The sequence below is a fragment of the Alligator sinensis genome, unplaced genomic scaffold (assembly GCF_000455745.1).
Source record: "Alligator sinensis unplaced genomic scaffold, ASM45574v1 scaffold486_1, whole genome shotgun sequence".
Taxonomy (NCBI): Eukaryota; Metazoa; Chordata; order Crocodylia; family Alligatoridae; genus Alligator; species Alligator sinensis.
Window position 1 is genome coordinate 2094245 of NW_005842053.1, and position 18022 is coordinate 2112266.

An 18022-nucleotide genomic window follows, 5' to 3' on the forward strand; every position below is an offset into this window, starting at 1 on the left:
CCCCGGTAATGATTGGTTTATATTTTATATATAATGTCTTCTGTTTTGAGCTGAAAAACTATTTTTGATAGCACAAAAAATTCAGCTAAATAATTTACCTATCAAAATTTCGTTCTTGAACACAGTTGTTGACTCAATTCTGATATTAATTAAATATAATTTTATCTATTAGTAAAGCCAGCAAGAACTAAATGCTACGTTGAAGGATCACAGGAAATTGGAAGTGACCTGACCCTAAAATGTGCAGCACAGGAAGGCTCCCCTCTCTTGTCCTACAGCTGGAGAAAACTTACTGGCACTGGCACAGAACAACTTCCGGCTACATCTTTACTGAGTACCCTTTATCTTCTGCTATTTTTTATTTTAGTAATATATTTAAGATGGGTAGTGGTTTTTTATTCATGACTTATTCATGGGTTGAACTTGAAGCACTAAATATTTCTTGCCAGTTTTAACATAAGACAGGCAAAGTCTTGACACTTGCATATGAATTAGATGAAAGAAGCCAACAGACATTCTATTTTAGTTTACTGGTAAATGATAGTGAAATAGAAGTAACTATTATAAAACTAGTCATTATGTAGTCTATACTTCATATTAAAATGAACTCCTAGAGATATAGCGGTATCCCTGAAAGCCAGGCTAAAAGTACTTAGACATTATTAAAAATGTGAGTACCTATGGTGAACCAAGAAGTTTGGAGATGGTGAATTAGGGAAGAACTAATGTAGTAGTGTTTGATTGAAAGTAATTTTGGGGAATGCTTAAAATATTGGCTCACTAAATCAGAATAGAACATTAAAATTTGAAGTAACAGACTCAAACTGACCATATCTGAAACTTGTGTAATCTGTTAAACTCTTTCACTGTTGCTTCATCTTGCTTAAAAGAAGGCTGATGCTTTAAGGCAGAATTGCTGGCCAAAAGGGAGAGCAATATCTATTGTAAAAATCCTTGAAATATTTCATTGTTTATTATATGGCCATAAAAATAATTATAAACTAAGTAATTCATTCTTATTTTTGTTGCTACCCCTTTTACCATATGAAAAGGAATCAGTAGGTTACAGAGGCATACTCACACTTGCTTTTGCTTTTATGGGTGCATCTACACATGCTTTACTGCAGAGTTGACTAATTAGTTCTGCAGTAAAGCATCACTGTCTACACATGTGCTGATATTAGGGTACAGTAAATTAACCGCCATAAGATAGTAGTGCCCCTGATAGTACCTTCTTTTGGCAGAGACATTTACTGAGCAGAAATGCACATGTGGACAGTGACTGGGACTGCAGCAGTATGAGTCAGGGTGGAGCAGCTCTGGGCTGGCAGCAGGTTTTGGGGGTCAGTCCCATGGTTCTGTAGTTTTGGCGCACACGTACCCCAGTCAGCCCCAGCATCTGGAGCCTGGGGCTGACCCCCAGGGGCTGCTCCACTAGCTCAAACTGCTGTGGTCCTGGGTGCATGTGAAGATGCCGTGCCTGGGAGCCACTGACTTGGGTGCAAACTGTGCCAGAGTTTATTGAACTGAATGAATAGCTTGTGTAGATACACCCCATATGTCTTAAATTCTTTCCTTATAATTGAAACTTGGACAGGAGTACTGTCACCCATATGGCCACTAGCCTGATGCTTAGAGTTTTCTGTAAGGAAATGGAGAGAATTTGGGTTTCCTAGATTCTGGGTCAGTGCTATAACCATCTGAGCTATTGGGTAGCGAAAAGGCATAGCTTTCTGGCCTTATTTTTTTTAAAGTATCTCTTTTTTTCTAAGTGAGAGAGATGTGTAGGCACCTGCCTTTAGCAGGTTTCCAAGTTGTAAATCTGTGAAAGGAGGCCACGTATTTATTCAACTAAAAATAAGTCACTTGCTCTCAATTTTTTATCTCTCTTTAGGTCGAGCCATTAGAATCTAGGGCATGATGATGTGAATACAAAACTTGCTGTCGGGCAAATTGGTCACTCCCAACAAATCCAGAGAGTATGCATAACTGAATAGTCAATATATAGTTGTTGAAGAGTGTCTACTTTTCATGCAGTTGCACAAGACAATTTACTCTGAACTAGCTGGATAAGAAATAATAGCAAGTAAACCCCCCAAATCTACTTTTACTGGCCTTTACTGATCACAAGGTAAAGATTATATGAACTGGACCAGGTGTTCATTAGCATAACATAAGTAAGGTAGATTAGCTTTTAAAATAATTTCATTTATGCTTTGGTTTCTCTCCTTTGAGAATATTAGATAATTACAATAGAAGAAAAATGCTAATCCAAATTTCTGTTTCAATGTTGTAGATAAAAACACAGGAGAACTGTCTGTGAAAAATGCCTCTCAGGATAACTCTGGTACATACAGTTGCATTGTTTCCAACAGAGTCGGCACAGACGAATGTTTTCTTGTGCTGAATGTTACCCCTCGTAAGTATTTTCTTGTACAATATTTGACTAAACATGTTTGTTTATTAAAGAACTAGCATAACTTTGTTATATGATTTGAAGAGGGGAGAGAAGATATACACAGTTGAACTGATAGTTGCCATTCACTTGAGCATGGAACATTCTTTGAGCTCCAGAAAGGAGGTCAGTGTTTTTATGTGGCTTTCTGTACAAATGAAGAATTATTCAAATTTAACATTACAATTCAACTGAAACACATTTGTATTATTCAGTAGTTCTATGGCATAGAAAACAGGGAATGTTCTTACCTTTTTATTTAAAGGTAGGAGAGGAGATTTATCTGTTCATTTGATCTTTTGAAGGCCAGTACCATAGTCATTTCTTTTTCTCTGTTCTAGCTGTAAATGTAGGTGGCATAATTGCTGGAGCGATTATAGGAACATTGCTGGGGCTCTGCTTACTGGCTTTTCTCATATCCTATGCCTGTAAGAAGCACAGAGAGAAGAAATATGAAAAAGAAGTGCATCATGATATTAGGTAATGACCCATAGTTTTAAGCCTTTGAGTTATAATCTCTGAAAATTAAAAAAGTAATTTCTGTCCTTTCATTAATAATATGTTCGTTATGGGAGCTGAACATTTTTTATTGATCTGTCAGTTCATTAACTCAGTGTAACAGCTACTTCCAAAACCATATATTTTTAATGTAGTATGAATGTAATTGTTTATGCATACCCTATTTTGTAATATTCCAAAATATTTTGTTTGGTTGAACAGAGATTCTTAGTGTGACAAATATGTTTTTAAGTAAAAAGTTGAGTGCTATATTTGTTGGGATTTTTGCTGGAATAAAAAAAGCCAATTAGAGAACCTTCACAGAACATGTAAAAACACCAATACAGTCCTGGTTAATCAAGTTTTCTTTGCAATTTCATTTTCAGAGAGGATGTTCCCCCTCCAAAGAGTCGGACTTCAACAGCCCGCAGCTATGTAGGCAGCAATCGTTCTTCTCTGGGTTCAATGTCTCCTTCCAATATGGATGGATATACCAAGACTCCATATAGCCAAGTTCCAAGTGAAGACTTTGAACGTACCCCTGAACAAAATCCAAACTTTGCATCACCAAAGGTAGCTGCACCTAATCTTAGTAGAATGGGAGCGGTCCCTGTGATGATTCCAGCACAAAGTAAAGATGGCTCCATCGTATAGAATAGGGTTAAGTTTTAGTCCTTTTTTTATTCATTATAAGTATTAACGAAACCTATCTTGTTCTACTTACATTTAAAATGCACAAAATTTTCCAGGTAGAAAATGAGCAAGCTAATTTGAATCTTCCTTTTTAATTTCAAGCATAGTCACAAACCTTCCTTTTAAATTTCAAACATAAAGGGTTTGTCTACACATGCATTTATGCTGGCTTAAATTCCTGCACAGTAAGCAGGAATAGGCTGGCGTCAACACGTGCAGTCGTTAAAACACATTAACGCTGTGTGTGGACTGATAGGACTAAAGTTTTAGTCCGGAGTCAGTCCATACACACAGCATTATTGCACGGTAAGGTGTCTACACATGACTTACTGCACAGTAACTAATAGGGCATAAATTTGATACCTTTGTCATGCAGGTATCAAATTTATGCTCAAGTCAGTGTAAGTCGCCATATTTACTGTGCAGTATGGGCCTGCATGTGTAGATGCGTGCTCGTACTACATGGTAATTTTGGTTACTGTGAAGTAAATGCACACATGTAGATGCGCCCACAGTATATTAACAAAGCATTGATGTTCCCAGCTAGATACCAGCACTGACCATAATTAAATTTGTTAGGGTGCTGAAAAAATATTGTTAGGCTAATGTGTGATTCTGAGTAGAAAACAAAATGCAGTGCTTTTTTTTTTTTTTTTTTTTTTTACAAGTGATAAGACATTCCAGCTGTACAGCAGAGGTTTGTTATCAATCTAGAGACTTTACTCTGTTTGGAGTGACTGAAATGTTTTAACTCGTTTGGGCCACTCTTCTATGAAATCCACAATAACTGAAATATGAAATAAATATTTTACAAAAAGTGTGAAAATCTTTTAACTTGATTTGGAGCATTTTCTGAAGTGCTGAAACTTAATTCAGGGGCAAACAGTTGCAATGAACTGAAGCAATAAACTGATAAACTTGACTTCATTAGTTCCAACAAGTAAAATTTATAACAGACCTAGCATGATTTTTGAGATCCTACGTTTAGTAAAGGAACAAGAACTTATAGTCATGCCAAGAAACTTAAACCTCATTCACGTTTGCTGCCATTAAAAAAGGCACTATAAATGTGTTACTCACAGAACCTAATCTTTCAAAACTTCAGGTCAGCTGTTCCTGTCCCTTAAGCCAGAGTATCAAGGTATATCCCACAGGCCAGATCTGTGTGAAGCTGCTCTATCCTGCCTGGTTACCAGCAGGCCACTGGAAGTGGGGGAGGCATAGCCTGTCACAGGATCCAGGGCTCTTAGGCTCCAGTGGATGTGGTGATCAGTGGCAGGAGGGATGATACAGCCCTAGTCACCCTTCAGCTGCTTTGTCTGTCGCCAGTGCCACGGCTGCACTTGCTCGTCCACTAGCCCCATGCTGGACCTGCTGTATACCCTGTGCTGGAGCTGGAGCTGCCACCACAGCACAGAACACATGGCTCCAACCTGGAATGGTGCCAGTGGTGGCAGCTCTGGCATGGGGTGTGGTGCATGTGGCCAGAGCTAGAGCTGCGTCCTGTGCCCCATACTGGAGAGATGCCACTGTCATGTGGCATTGGGTAGGAATGAGCTGCTATCGTATACCGAAGGCTAAGTCTAGCCTGCAAAGAGCCTGCAAAGAGCACAGTGGGCTAGATCCATTCCAGGGCACAAGGTGAGGTTGGCACTCCTGCCTTAAGGAATGGACACAGGTCTATTTACATCAGTTCTCAACCTGCAGCCCAGTTAGCACACTGCTGCTGCCCATGTGACATCCTGTTAAAACATTTTTTTTAATGGGTACATAGGCAGTAAATTGTGTGGCTGTAGCCCACATAACACATTGGAAGCTACAAGTGTGGCCCACCATGGCAAATAGGTTGAGAACTCTTGATTTAGTACTACATTATTGTCAAGATTTTCAAAACCTTGCGATGACCTTTAAAACAACAGTTTCCTTCCAAAACAGTGGCCTGTTGTTTTTTCCCTCCCAAAGATTTAAATATGCAGAAACTGTATTTGACTTCAGTGAATAGCTGTTAAATAGTCAACTTTTGGTAAAATCTGGCCTTTTACTTTGGAATATCATTTTAGAATACCGATACCAAATAGGTCATTCCATTCTTGTTGATAGAAATAAAGAGTTTTGGTAAATTCTCTTTGCACTGTGGTTATCTAAAAATAACTTGTTGAGATTTTTTTTTTTCTTGGTGAGGGGGGGGGGAGCCCAACATTTTGCACCTCTTGCAAACACAGTGCTATAGAGAAGTAAGTGCTTATTTTTTTTCTCTTGGTTTCAGACCTACTAAACTACTCTTCATGAATTCTAATAATGCCTATTGGGTAGTTGTAGATAATGAATTTAAACTTTCAACCAGTTTGTGTTTTTGTGAAAGTGACATTTTTCATAACCGTTTCATGAATTTAAAACATCAATTGTAGATAACAAACTGCCAAATATTTTAGTAAAATGTAAAGGAATATAGTATGCAGCACTATGTCTGGTACTGCCTGTGTGAAAGATACTAGATATATCTCTGTAACTGTGTGAGAGAAAAGGTTTTTCAAGCTTATAGGCTATAGTGTCTTTTTTTTAATTGACTAGATCTGTCTGTGATAAGCTTTTCAGCTCATTCCTAAATATTTGTCCTAGCACTAAGTAGGTATACTACTTTTGATCTGGATTGTTATGTAGGGTACATATCCTTTCATACTGATTTTAGAGAGTGAAGTGGATATTAAGTATTCTCAGTTTTTTGTATACAAACTTCCTACATTTGGGACATCTTTTAAGGTTGTAATCTTATTGTTAGAACTAAGAGATTTTCATCTGTGCCTTTTCAATAAACTTTATGCCTGATTGTAACTTAATTTTTAAATGAAATTTCTGGTGCCTAAATTACTGTTTGGACAGGTGCTTTTAGAGATGAAGGTAGTCTTCAAAACACAACACTGTGATCTGTTTTCTTTATTTTCACATATTGCTTGTTTGTACTTCTTCATGTCAATTTTTTGGATGTGACTTAGGGAATTTTTCTTAGTGTTATATATTTTAAAGTGCTTTAGTTTTGTTTGAACTTCTATTTACAATTAGTGAGTACTGTTACTGTACATCGCCCACTTTCCTATTTTATTAGAATGGTGGAGGATGAAGACTCTTTTGTGCTGAATGCTACTTTCTAGTCATTTTCCAGACACGACTACACAAGTTAATTAATAAGGTGTTTTTAAACACTTTTCAAAGTTTGGAGATGAAGATAACTATCTTTCTCACCTGACTATAAGTGCTAAAGAGGTGCTGTTAAGGTTAAATGATATATACTCATATGTTACCTACCCCAAAAGTAAGGTGTTTATGAATTTAAAAAATATGCTGTTATCTCAGTTGTGAGGATAAATTAGCTGTGCAAAACTAGAGCTGACCCATGGATTTAAAACCAGCTGTAGGGCTGGACAACCAGTTTACAACCTACTGTGCTTGTTTTATGTAATTGTTGACATGTGAGGTAGTTAACATTGCATTTTCTATTACTCTTGCACTCCCATCAGGTAATCATGAAACACTAAATCTTATACTAATGTAGACAAAAGCAGGATTTGTACAAGTATGTCTCAGTGTTGCAGGAATTTTGAAATAAAAACATTTTGTGTGCAGTGAATGGGAAACTGCAAAGCAGCAGGGAACCCCTGGTGCTGGCATTGTCTAACAGCCATTTTTTACAACTGTGCAGAGAAGTTTACGTGATCCAGCAAATAATCATTGCACATAAACATGATTTTATTTCAAAATTGCTGCTACTTTCTGAAACTTCCTTGTACATATAGTAAACTCAAGTTAATTTGCTGCAGTACCAATTTGCTGCTGTTCTAATACCCAGCTAGCACCATTCTGCTCCCAGATTTGTATTCCCTATAACTGGCTGCTACTGAATAATTTACTGTTGTTTGCATTCCATTTGGAGAGACAAGTTAACCAGAGCATAATGTATTTAATGCTCTGACAGTTAACAGGAAAAGACTGTGTGGACATAATGGGAAAACAGCATTATGTACCCTCAAGACATAACTATCAGGTCTGTCTGTCTGTCATTGCTTAGGGAATAAGGATGTTGTCACTTCCCATGACTGTCTGAAATACAGAATCCTCTTGACTTGGTAGACTTTACCCAAAACTACCTAATATTCAGGCCTTATTAAATGGTTAAAGCACTGAGAAGACCATTATAAATGGATTTTGTGTCAGTTTTTTCTTTGGAATTGATGCATTCTACTATTCAATTTATAGATAGTAATGATTGTTAAAGCAAAGACTGGTTTAACAGTATTTTGCCTATTAAGAGATTGGATAGAGGCCAGCAGATTGCACAATGTCAAAAATAATAGATAAGATTACTAAGGAAAACTCTTAGAAGAAGTAAGGACAACTGGTATACCAATTAGAACACGACTTTATCAGTACTTCATTCCATCAGTTGTAAATGATTAAATCCAAATGAACTGAAGAAACAATTACTAGTTACCTCCACAGCGATGTAATTACTTATCAGCTAATATATTTGCTTGGTACAAAGAAAGCATTAGTTTTCATTAAATAACAAATTTTGAGGGCAAGGGAATTAAATTAGCCCTGTTCTGAAACAGCTGTTAAGTGTTTGGCTTTTTCCCACTGAAATTTCATGCAGGTAAATTTTTATGTACGTACTAAATCTTAAAAATGTGTTGAATGCAGCAAGAGAGAAATTAATGTAATTTGTCACTTATAGTTACTCCATTAAATGTGGCATTTTATTTATTCAATAAGTGCAAATGGGCATATTTAAAAAAAATGTTATTAACTTGTAACATGTCATATTAAATGTTGGCATTCTTCCTGCCTAGTAACTATATGACTAAATGCTACAGGCATGTTTAAAAACATCCATTTGCGGAAAATCTCTAGTTAAAGGAAGTAACTTCTGTATATAGTAATTTTCAGATGAGGATTTTTGCCTTTGCCACATAATCTTTCTTAACTAGAAGTACCTTCCGTCAAGCATGGTAAGGCCTCATAAGGCTTTTAGATCATGTAACCCCTATTTAGACATTGTTTTTAGCTTTCCTGTGGCCTTTGTGTTGGATCCACAATGTTGGGGTGCATTTCAGTTCAACCCATAGCTTAAATACCTACTGGAACTAAAGAAGTTATACACTTCACAAGCACAAAACATAATGTTTGATATTGGTATGAATTTGAGATTTTGTATTTAATTTTTTTAAAGTATTTAAAGTACAGGCATTGAAATTTTGTAGGAGTTCATTTGTAAAGGAAAAAAACTTTAATATACAGTACTGTAGCTTCGTGACAGACTTGTGTACTCTGTTGAAATAAAATTGTTAGAGAAAATAAGAGTCTGTCTTTATTCTAAAGCAGGGCTTGTGTGTGGCTCCACTTTCTCACTGTGTTTTGAAGCATCCTAATGAATGTGACTGCCCTACTATGTTTGTACTAATCACATTCTTCTTCTAGTATCTTTTATAAACCTAAATGGGGAAAAAAGGCAAACAGCTGAGTGGTTTAAATTCTTTATGGGAATATATATGCACTTTGTTTTTCTATTTCTGGTTTTCTATTTCTGCTGTTCCTAAATTGTAGGTTTGATTTGATTTTCAAATTGTTGTTGACTGCATCTTTCATTGTAGGAATAAAATATTTGAGTATAAATGTCACCTTCTCAAGGCAACTATGATACTATTCTAGATATAACTCTTTGAGACATTATATATCACTGCTCCTCTTACTGAGTGTATGTATTCAAAATAAGTTGTTTTTTTCTTTGAAGAGCTCATTAGCTTCCATAATCTAATTTTTAGTGTTTGTAAATTTCAGTTTTTCACAAGATAAACTTGTTCTTAAATCTGCAAACACTGCAGATTCTAAGTCTATGTAGAATAGGTTCAATGGTATTAGCTACACATTTTTAATGCTTTCATTGACATTTGCAGATTTATATTCAGATTATTTAATTAAATTATGAGATTCTAGTCACATGACCCCTGGTCATAGATTTATACCACTATGAATTTAAGGAAGCAGCTGCTTAAATTTCATTTTTTATCATAAAAGTATTGCAGTGAGAATACCTTCTAATTTTAATTGTGCAATATCAGATGTTATTTTTAACACCACTTTACCAAATATAATTATTGATCAGCTAAGTCTAAGAAGATAGTATGCATGAAAAGCCTATGATAAAAATATTTTGCCAGTATAGCAGTTCTTTAACCTTCCAGTCCAGAGTCATAATATAATCTAGGTATTAATATTCAAGGGTAACCTTTATGCAGAAATTTTAAGGAAATTTAATAGATTAACTGGGTTCTAAATCTAAGAAATGAAAGCAGATAGATTTGATTTTTAAATGTGTATACACATCTGAGGCATTGCATTCTTAACCAAGTGTCTTGAGTCATCTCAAGGGTGTGACCCAGTTACTTCAGTTGATGAGTATTCACTGTATGTGGGAGGAACAAAACCCGAGAGGAGATAAACCATAAATACTTAATATGTACATGTATTTAATGAGTTCACGATGAAAACAGGTACAGAATACTAATTCAGAAATAGATTGTTTTTAAACTTTAATAAATCTGGACCCACTGATTTCCTTCTGTTGCCTGGATTTTCTAGTTGGAATGGTCAGTTGCCTATTCCAGTAGTGCTAGCAGTATTTCTTGATTTCATATTAGCTTCACATCTGGGCAAAGACCTTCTAGATCTTTATAGAACAAGGGGCATTCAGACTGGCAGAAAATCCTATTTGTATTGGTATTACTTAGATTTCTCCAGTAGCCTTTGTGGGTGCCTGTAGAGGTGCAGGGATGCTGCTGCGACGTGCTGTAATTACAATGCATCAGAAGTGATCTAATTAATCATGCTAATTAGCACACTCCAGCAGCCTCTGCCTCTTGTTCATTCAGTGTCCCCATGCTTTAAAATGGTGGCTGAACTTTAGTTAAAGCACCCCTGTCGCAATTTGGAAGTGCGGGATGCTGAATGCACAAGGCGCTACAGATGTTTCAATTAGAGTGGATCTCGGAGCTCCTCTAATTAAAGCCCCCCCCCGAGCACATGTAAAGATGCCTTGCATTTCCATTTTTTAATTTTCTTTGAGACAAAATACAGCAAGCCCATCTTTATGCTTTTCATCCCTTTGAGCAAGAAAAATTTTTTGGCTGTTGAAGCAGACTAAGAAATTCTGGATATTACTATTTTTATTGAAGTTTAGGTGAATTAATACATTGCTCCATTTCCCCCAAGCTGTTTCCTCACTTGGTCAGTTCTTTTTTTCCATTTCAAAACAAAATCACCAAGGTTGTACTCTGGTTTGTCTCCCCATTCCTTCTCCCTAATCTCTTGCATCAGAAAGTTAAATCCATAAGAACTAGGTAGCTAGTCCTGAATTTCCACATGTAAATATGTATGGGCCTCTCTAAGCCATTAAAAACCCAAGCCACTCGGGCCGTCACGTGAAACTGAACAAATATTCCAATTCTGTTTGCATATCAGAAAACTGCCATTGCATAACACCTTTTCAGTGCTACTGATTTGAACAGCCTTGAATGGCCTTGGAATTCTATTTTATCCATTTATCCAGTGCTCTGAATTCAAGTTCCCTTAATTCAGCTCACATTTGCAGTATTTTGTTGTGAACAAAGCAAGCAATAAGACAGCTTCTCCAGTTTTTACCAAAGTTAGACCAAAGATGTAGAGCGCTTGTTTGTCGAACACTCATTTGTACTGTATTTTGGTTCTGCATTTGTCATTGAATGGGTATATCAGGATGGAACCTTGACCTTGATAGATATACAGACTGATACTGCTTCCAACTTTTTAACTTTAGATTATCCACAAAGAACAATGAATGCGTAATATTTCTTGAGAAAAAATCTCACTCTCTTCTCTTCCTCCTCCTAATATAACAGCTCTATGTTTATCAGGTACCACAAATTTATAATATTCTTTTTCATTAAAAACAATTCATAAGTATATTCTCCAACTATTTATTTTCAAGTGTCAGGAAAAAAATACTCTTTTAGAAGTATTAACCCTTAACTGGTGAGTTAAGAATTTTAGGGAGGGAGGGAGGAGGAGGAAGTCTTCCCTGACTTGAGAAGGAACTATAGCTAGGGACCTAGTCAAATTGCAACTTCATGAATTTCACAAAATCTGTGTGTGTGTGTGTGTGTGTGTGTGTGTGTGTGTGTGTGTGAGTGAAAGGGGAGGTTGAAAGCGGGTGTTACTAAAACTAAAATGCTGGCTACCCAGTGGAATCCAGTAGTCCTCCTGGCCATACAGTTTGCTGGGGGAGGGGGAGCTGCTGGCATGAAGAGGAGTGGGCAAGATGGTTGCCACCCCCTCTCCTCTCGTCACTGATTGGCTAATAGGGCTGCCTGTCATGTGGCCCTGCTTCTCCACCAATCCGCGTTGAGGGGCAGGGCTATGTGACGGATAGCCCTCTCCACCAATCAGCTGCAAGGCCACTAGAGCCCATTGACCAGTCAGAGATATGTGGGGCACCATGATAAGGCCTGTGAAAATGGCAGCTGGCCCTGCAATCTGCCCATGAAATTGACTATCTGCCTCTTTGAGTTGAGTAGACCCCTAGCTACAGCTGTTGAGAGAAGGGATTGAGGAGGGAATAGAGAGAATAATTTCTCCTTTGCTACATAGGAATGCCAGCTGTTGTCAAGATTCTGGTCACCAGGCACAGTTAAGTTGTTGAATAAACCTGATCACGATTTTTTTAAAATTTGTGGGACTAAAACAAGTGAGTTAAAAAAGGAAAAAAAAGACTCTTCTTACTTAATTTTTAGGAAACAACACTCCATTTTTTTTAATTTCGGGTTAATCAAAATATTTTAATTCTGATAATTTTGAGGTTTTAACTTTTAAATAATATTTCAGTATGAAAAATTGCTTCTAAACCTTTATATCCAAAAAAAAATGTTAACACAGGCTATATTGACACTTTCTAAACTTTTTTCTAACTTTCTAAATAAGATTTAGGGAACTTTTTCAAACAGTACTTTGGCATGGAAAACTGTTTTGACAGATTTTTTTTTCATTTGGATCTCCTGCCAACTCACTTCAGTCTACCATTGCAGATTGGCATCCCTCCCAGCTGCCTGTTACTTTCAATGTATAGTAATCAATCAGCATCTGTTTTCATGTTTTTTGTGTCTTATCTCTCCCACTCCCACCAAAGCAGAAAATGGTTTGGGAACTCTTTTTTAAAAAAAAAAGTGAAATTCAAGATTCTCCTCCATAAGTCTTAAAATGTAAATTTCCCCAAGTTCACACCAACACATCAGTGAAGGTATGTTGATATTTCAACTCCTCTCCTACCCCTCCCATTGTGTCAGGTCTTACAATAGTAGAAAATTACTATTGTGAGTTACTGACCCGATTCAATAGAGGGGAAAAATGTACTTTATTAAAACACGCTTTGTTTTGACAAAGACGATTTTCAAGAGGAGACTAGACAATCACCTTGCTGGAGTCATCTAACCCCATTATCTTTCCTGCTTGGTGCAGGGAGCTGGACCTGATGATCTTCCAGGTCCCTTCTGGGCTTACAATCTATGAATCTATAACAGTTTTGTTTGAGAGGCAAGGATTTCTTGTGATATCTTTCATTGGACCTATTGTATAGCTGGGAAGCTGTTTGACAAACTTTTGGGCATCAAATGCCCTTCCTCCATTCTGAGAAAGAAGAAGAAGTTAGTCTAAGGTAAATATCAGAGAAAATCCGTCATGCAAACATGATTTTTTGTTTTGATCCTTAATAGCGTGCTGACAGATGATATACTGTAGAAATAAGGAAGCCTTAAGAACACTATTCATGTTCTCCTTGTTTTAGTGTGAATTATATCTGTTGATGAGAGAATTTCCTCCACTGACAGTTTACAGTGATAGTTTCCTGTTCTAAAACTTTATCTCCACTATACAGGCTTCTAGCACCTGAGAAATAAGAACTGGCCACTAGGTTTTTTCAGATATAAGTTTGTTGCTGATGAGAAACAAATACAAGGACCCACTACAAAGTGTGCACTTGTCAAAAGACATTCATTACTTTTATCTTTTCTTCCATTATGGTTTCCACTTATCATACTAGGTCAGGTGGAACAGCAACAGACTTGACATGAAATGTGTAGAATATTGTTAATGCAGAAACTGAATTACTTTTGATGTTTAAACTAGATGACATCTCTTGGGTGCAGCCGGTTGGTTGTAAAACACTGTGAAGCACTTAAGTTGTGGCAGCTAGCACTGTATTTTTTATGAGTAAATAGAATGTCCATTTCCATCGCTTTTAATTCCATAACTGTCAAGAGGAGAAACATTTCTTCAAGATTTAAAAAATAATATGATAGTACATGGCAAAACTTTAAAGGTGCAAGCATCCGTTTTGAAGAAAAATATTCCTCTGGTGCTGATCATGCACGTAGTATTATTTTTTTTCTTAAGCAAAAATAACAAATTTATCTCAGATGAGCTATTTACTCATGCTTAGCCCTAGATGTTTTACATCTAGATACACATTTTATACAAAAACAGTTACTACTAGTAAATTAAATCTTTTGAAATGTTTCTTCCATCTTAACCTGCCCATACTTTATCTTGTAAACAGGTAATGATGTGAGCATTTCAGAATTTGCATTCCTGTTTGTCTAGTGACTATCATGTATGCTTTGAGTTATATAATGAGAGCAATAATGTATTAATAAAGCTGGGTGATGATGCAAATGTAGAAAATTCATTTAAAGATTACAAAATGAATGTGTGTTGGTGATGTGTAAATGTGACCTACTAAAATAACAAAAACTCAGCTGCTTTGAGAGGCCAAGGAAATTTCAAGGCAATTGTATGGTTAGGCAAGAGAAGTTAAAGGGAATAGATACCCTGCAATGAGCTTCCAACACTCAGTATCCCTAATGCCCCAGAACAAGTGATCTGCATCATGATTTCTCACATACATTTATCAGAAGTTTTTTTATTAAACAAACTTGCCCCCAAAATTACATCTTTACCTGGTTTCCAGTCCCTTTTGATAGTCCATTGTTATGTTGATGACACTTAGGTGTTATATGGTACCAGAGCCATCTAAGATGCTTTACAAATAACATGACTTATCAGTACTGAATATTATCTTAGTCAAGTATTAATACACCACTTGACTCCAGTACTAGTCAGTAGGAGTCATTTGTGCAATAAATGTGCTTCAAAGAATTAGATCTTTTTCTATTTTAAAAAACAATTATTCAAATGAGTCAGTGAATTAAATGCCTCACAGTATTAAAACTGAATTTTAAAATTCTGATGTAATGTTTTCATAATCTTGTTTACATGTCTTAAGCTAATGAAAATAATATATTGTATCTAGGTGATTGTAAGTTTTATTCAATGTGTACTTTGCTTCTCATGCACAGAGAATTCTTCAGTATGGATTGTAAACATTTTACAGCAAAAGCTCTGTTATCCAGCATCCTCTGGGAATGGGGGATGCCGGGTAATCAACTGTGCACCATCCGGTGCACTCCCTGGTATCAGTGTAACGGGGGACAGGGAAGGCGGCCCCGTGCAGGCTGCTTTGCCCCAGGCCATGGACAGAAGAAGTGAAGAAGAACTTGGCTCGTGGGGGCAAAACTGGAAGTAGGACTTCCGGTTTTGCTTTTGCTGTGTCCCTCAGATGCCGGTTAGTGGAGCTTTCCGGCTGATAAAGTGATGGATAACACAGCTTTTGCTGGTATTAAGAAAGAAGTTCTGGACTTTATTTTTCTTATTTTAAAGTGACTTTATGTATTAATTTTTGAATATGCACCTATTTTTATAATTCTGGTTTCATTTATAAGTTTACATGCTTAAAAAAAAACACATGGTAAGGCTAATTGGACTGAGCGTCTCCCACAGCAACAATGTTAAGCATTTAAAAAGTCCTCAGTTAATAAGAAAAAGTCCTGTAGAATTTGAGATTCATAATATTTTCTGATTTTTGCAGAACGAAAAAAAATGTGAATTTTTGGTAAAACTGAGGATATCTCTAGCTAGTATAAAAGGGTTAGTAAATGATCAACTGATTGCTTATAGAATCTACTATTCTACTATTAATCAATTGTTACAAGTTCAGTTACATCATGAATCTATGATGCTGAATCTACCCAGTTGAATCTATTCAGCCTCCACAAGAGAAGACCAAGAGGGGATCTGGTGGCCATCTATAAACTCACCAGGGGGGAACAGCGGAAAATAGGTGAGGCTCTGTTCCCCCAGGCACCACCAGGGATAACAAGGAATAACAGCCACAAATTGATTGAGAGCAAGTTTAGGCTTGACATCAGGAGGCATTACTTATTGGTTAGAGCTGCCAGGCTCTGGAATGGGCTCCCAGGGGAGGTGGTGCTCTCCCCTACCTTGGGGGTCTTCAGGAGGAGGTTGGATAGATATCTGGCTGGGGTATTATGATCCCAGCACTCATTCCTGCCCAGGGCAGGGGGTTGGACTTGATGATCTGTTCAGGTCCCTTCCAACCCTAGAAACTATGAAACTGAAATTATAAGAGATTACTATTAAATAAACAGTACTAATATACATTTCTTTCAGTATGCTGTAACATCAATTTATAAATTATTAACAGCTTTAATGTAAATTACACCTTTATTTTCTGTTTGTTTGCTTCATAAGTCTTTTCAGGAAGGGAGAAAATACCTATATTCTATACCTCTCCATGTTGGTGGTTTTCCTGCGCTCACATAAAGCTCTTCTACCTGTACCAGGGCTTAAAAACTTGAGTGAAAGAATCCATTGTGCAAAACAAGTTGCAGGATTGGGGCTATGTACAAGATGCCAACGGACAGCAAATTAAAACAAATTAGACATATCTTCCCCTCCTTATTTCAATTATGTTCCTTTATAATCTTTAAGTGTAATACACAGTTTTAGAAGCATTATCAAAGATTTTTCAAATTGCCAATGTTTCTTTTACATAAGTATAAATATCATTCAAAGTGATCATTGAATCTGATGCCAAAATAATATTTCACAGTACCAGTATATTTTAAACAGTGCATTAATAGGTTGCAGTACTAGCCTTACCAGCTCATTAGCATCTTTTAAGTGTGGCATTAATAAAGCATCATTACATTTAAGGTCGAAGCCAAAATCTGTTGAAGTTGGTGGAAAGATTCCTTCTGGCTTCAGTGAGATTCATAGATGTTAGGGTCGGAAGGGACTTCAATAGATCATCGAGTCCGACCCTCTGCATAGGCAGGAAAGAGGGCTGGGGTTAGATCGCTCCAGCTAGATGCCTATCTAATCTAGATTTGGATCAGGTAACTTTATTTTTTCAATCCTTAGGGTACAATCCAGAAATAAACAAACAAAAAAGTACGGGAAATGAGATAATCTGAAAAACATTAGTAAATACATTGGTCTCCAACCTCCTCCGAAACTTTTCTCTATCAAATTTCAGCAGCATTGTGTTTGGAGTTAAAATAGGCTAATGAAATTAGGCTGTTGATTTGAAAATGTTACCAAATGTACCCAATTCCAAGGTGATGCTGAATTTAAGATGACCTCTCGACAATAATTCGATTCTAAATATTGTTATAATTTTCCATGTCTAGAATGTAATTATTGGAGGATTGTCTTAGCAGTGCAGGGGGATGAGGCAAATTTAAGGCTGGAAAGCAGGGGCAGAGGGCCGGGTGTGGGGGGAAGCAGGGGTAAGGGGAAGAGGCAGCCTGATTCCTTCCCCTCTCCCCTCTGGTGCCTGCCTCTCCACCACTTGCCTCCCCACCTGCCTCTCTCCCCTCCACTGTTTTCCTTACTAATGTGGGTGCATGGGGAGCCCAAGAACTGCTCTTACCCCACACAGCGAGGAGCAGCTGTGCTGAGTCCAGCTCAGCAGTATACAGGTTCCTCCTTCCTTGCCCGGCTCCCCTGCCCCCTCCCCCATCTCTGGCCAGGAGCAGACTCGAAGGAGGGATCTGCATATTGCCACAATTGCTCCCTTCAATATGGAGCAGGAGTGGTTCTAGAGCTCTCAGGTGCCTGCAGCAGCTGAGAGTCAGACCTCTACAGCTAGGAGCTGTGGGGAGTTGCTGTGCAGGGGGCCCGGCTTGGCTAGAGACTACAGCAGCAGCACGCAGATTCCTCTTTCCTTTCAGCAAGGGGAATGAGGGGAGGGGAGCAGACTCTGGAAGCGGGCATCTACACGCTGCTGCTGCTGTCCCTGGCCCAAACCACTGCTCCTGACCACTCCCAGCTGGAGCAGTTTGGTACCCAATTCTAAGAGGTGGCTTTGTTTTTTCCATTATTAAAACAGATAAAACTAAAGTTTTGTTTTGAACTTAATTGCAAAAATCAATTCAC

General features: G+C 37.4%; 2 protein-coding genes across 6 annotated transcripts in view; one reads left to right on the forward strand and one right to left on the reverse strand.

Annotated features, from left to right (window-relative positions):
* The window catches only part of CXADR (CXADR, Ig-like cell adhesion molecule), a 65533-nt gene that overhangs the window by 40970 nt on the left and 6541 nt on the right, over positions 1 to 18022 (forward strand). For 3 of the 4 annotated variants that reach the window (XM_006022914.3, XM_025203339.1, XM_025203337.1), the window contains exons 4-7: positions 173 to 334; positions 2297 to 2419; positions 2797 to 2935; positions 3340 to 8995. In XM_006022914.3, the coding sequence (XP_006022976.1) occupies positions 173 to 334; positions 2297 to 2419; positions 2797 to 2935; positions 3340 to 3607 (692 nt within the window). In that variant the 3' untranslated portion in view covers positions 3608 to 8995. Of the gene's footprint in view, positions 1 to 172; positions 335 to 2296; positions 2420 to 2796; positions 2936 to 3339; positions 8996 to 18022 lie in introns of those variants that run through there. The other variant, XM_006022915.3, reaches the window with a different exon arrangement.
* The window catches only part of CUNH21orf91 (chromosome unknown C21orf91 homolog), a 109429-nt gene continuing 93848 nt past the window's right edge, over positions 2442 to 18022 (reverse strand). The window contains exons 5-6 of one of the 2 annotated variants that reach the window (XR_003093903.1): positions 2707 to 2881; positions 2442 to 2603 (exon numbers count right to left, since the gene is read on the reverse strand). Coding sequence is in view for 1 of the 2 variants with exons in the window: in XM_025203343.1 (XP_025059128.1) it covers positions 2856 to 2881 (26 nt within the window). In the remaining variant the exon portion in view is untranslated. Of the gene's footprint in view, positions 2882 to 18022 lie in introns of both variants that reach the window. The other variant, XM_025203343.1, reaches the window with a different exon arrangement.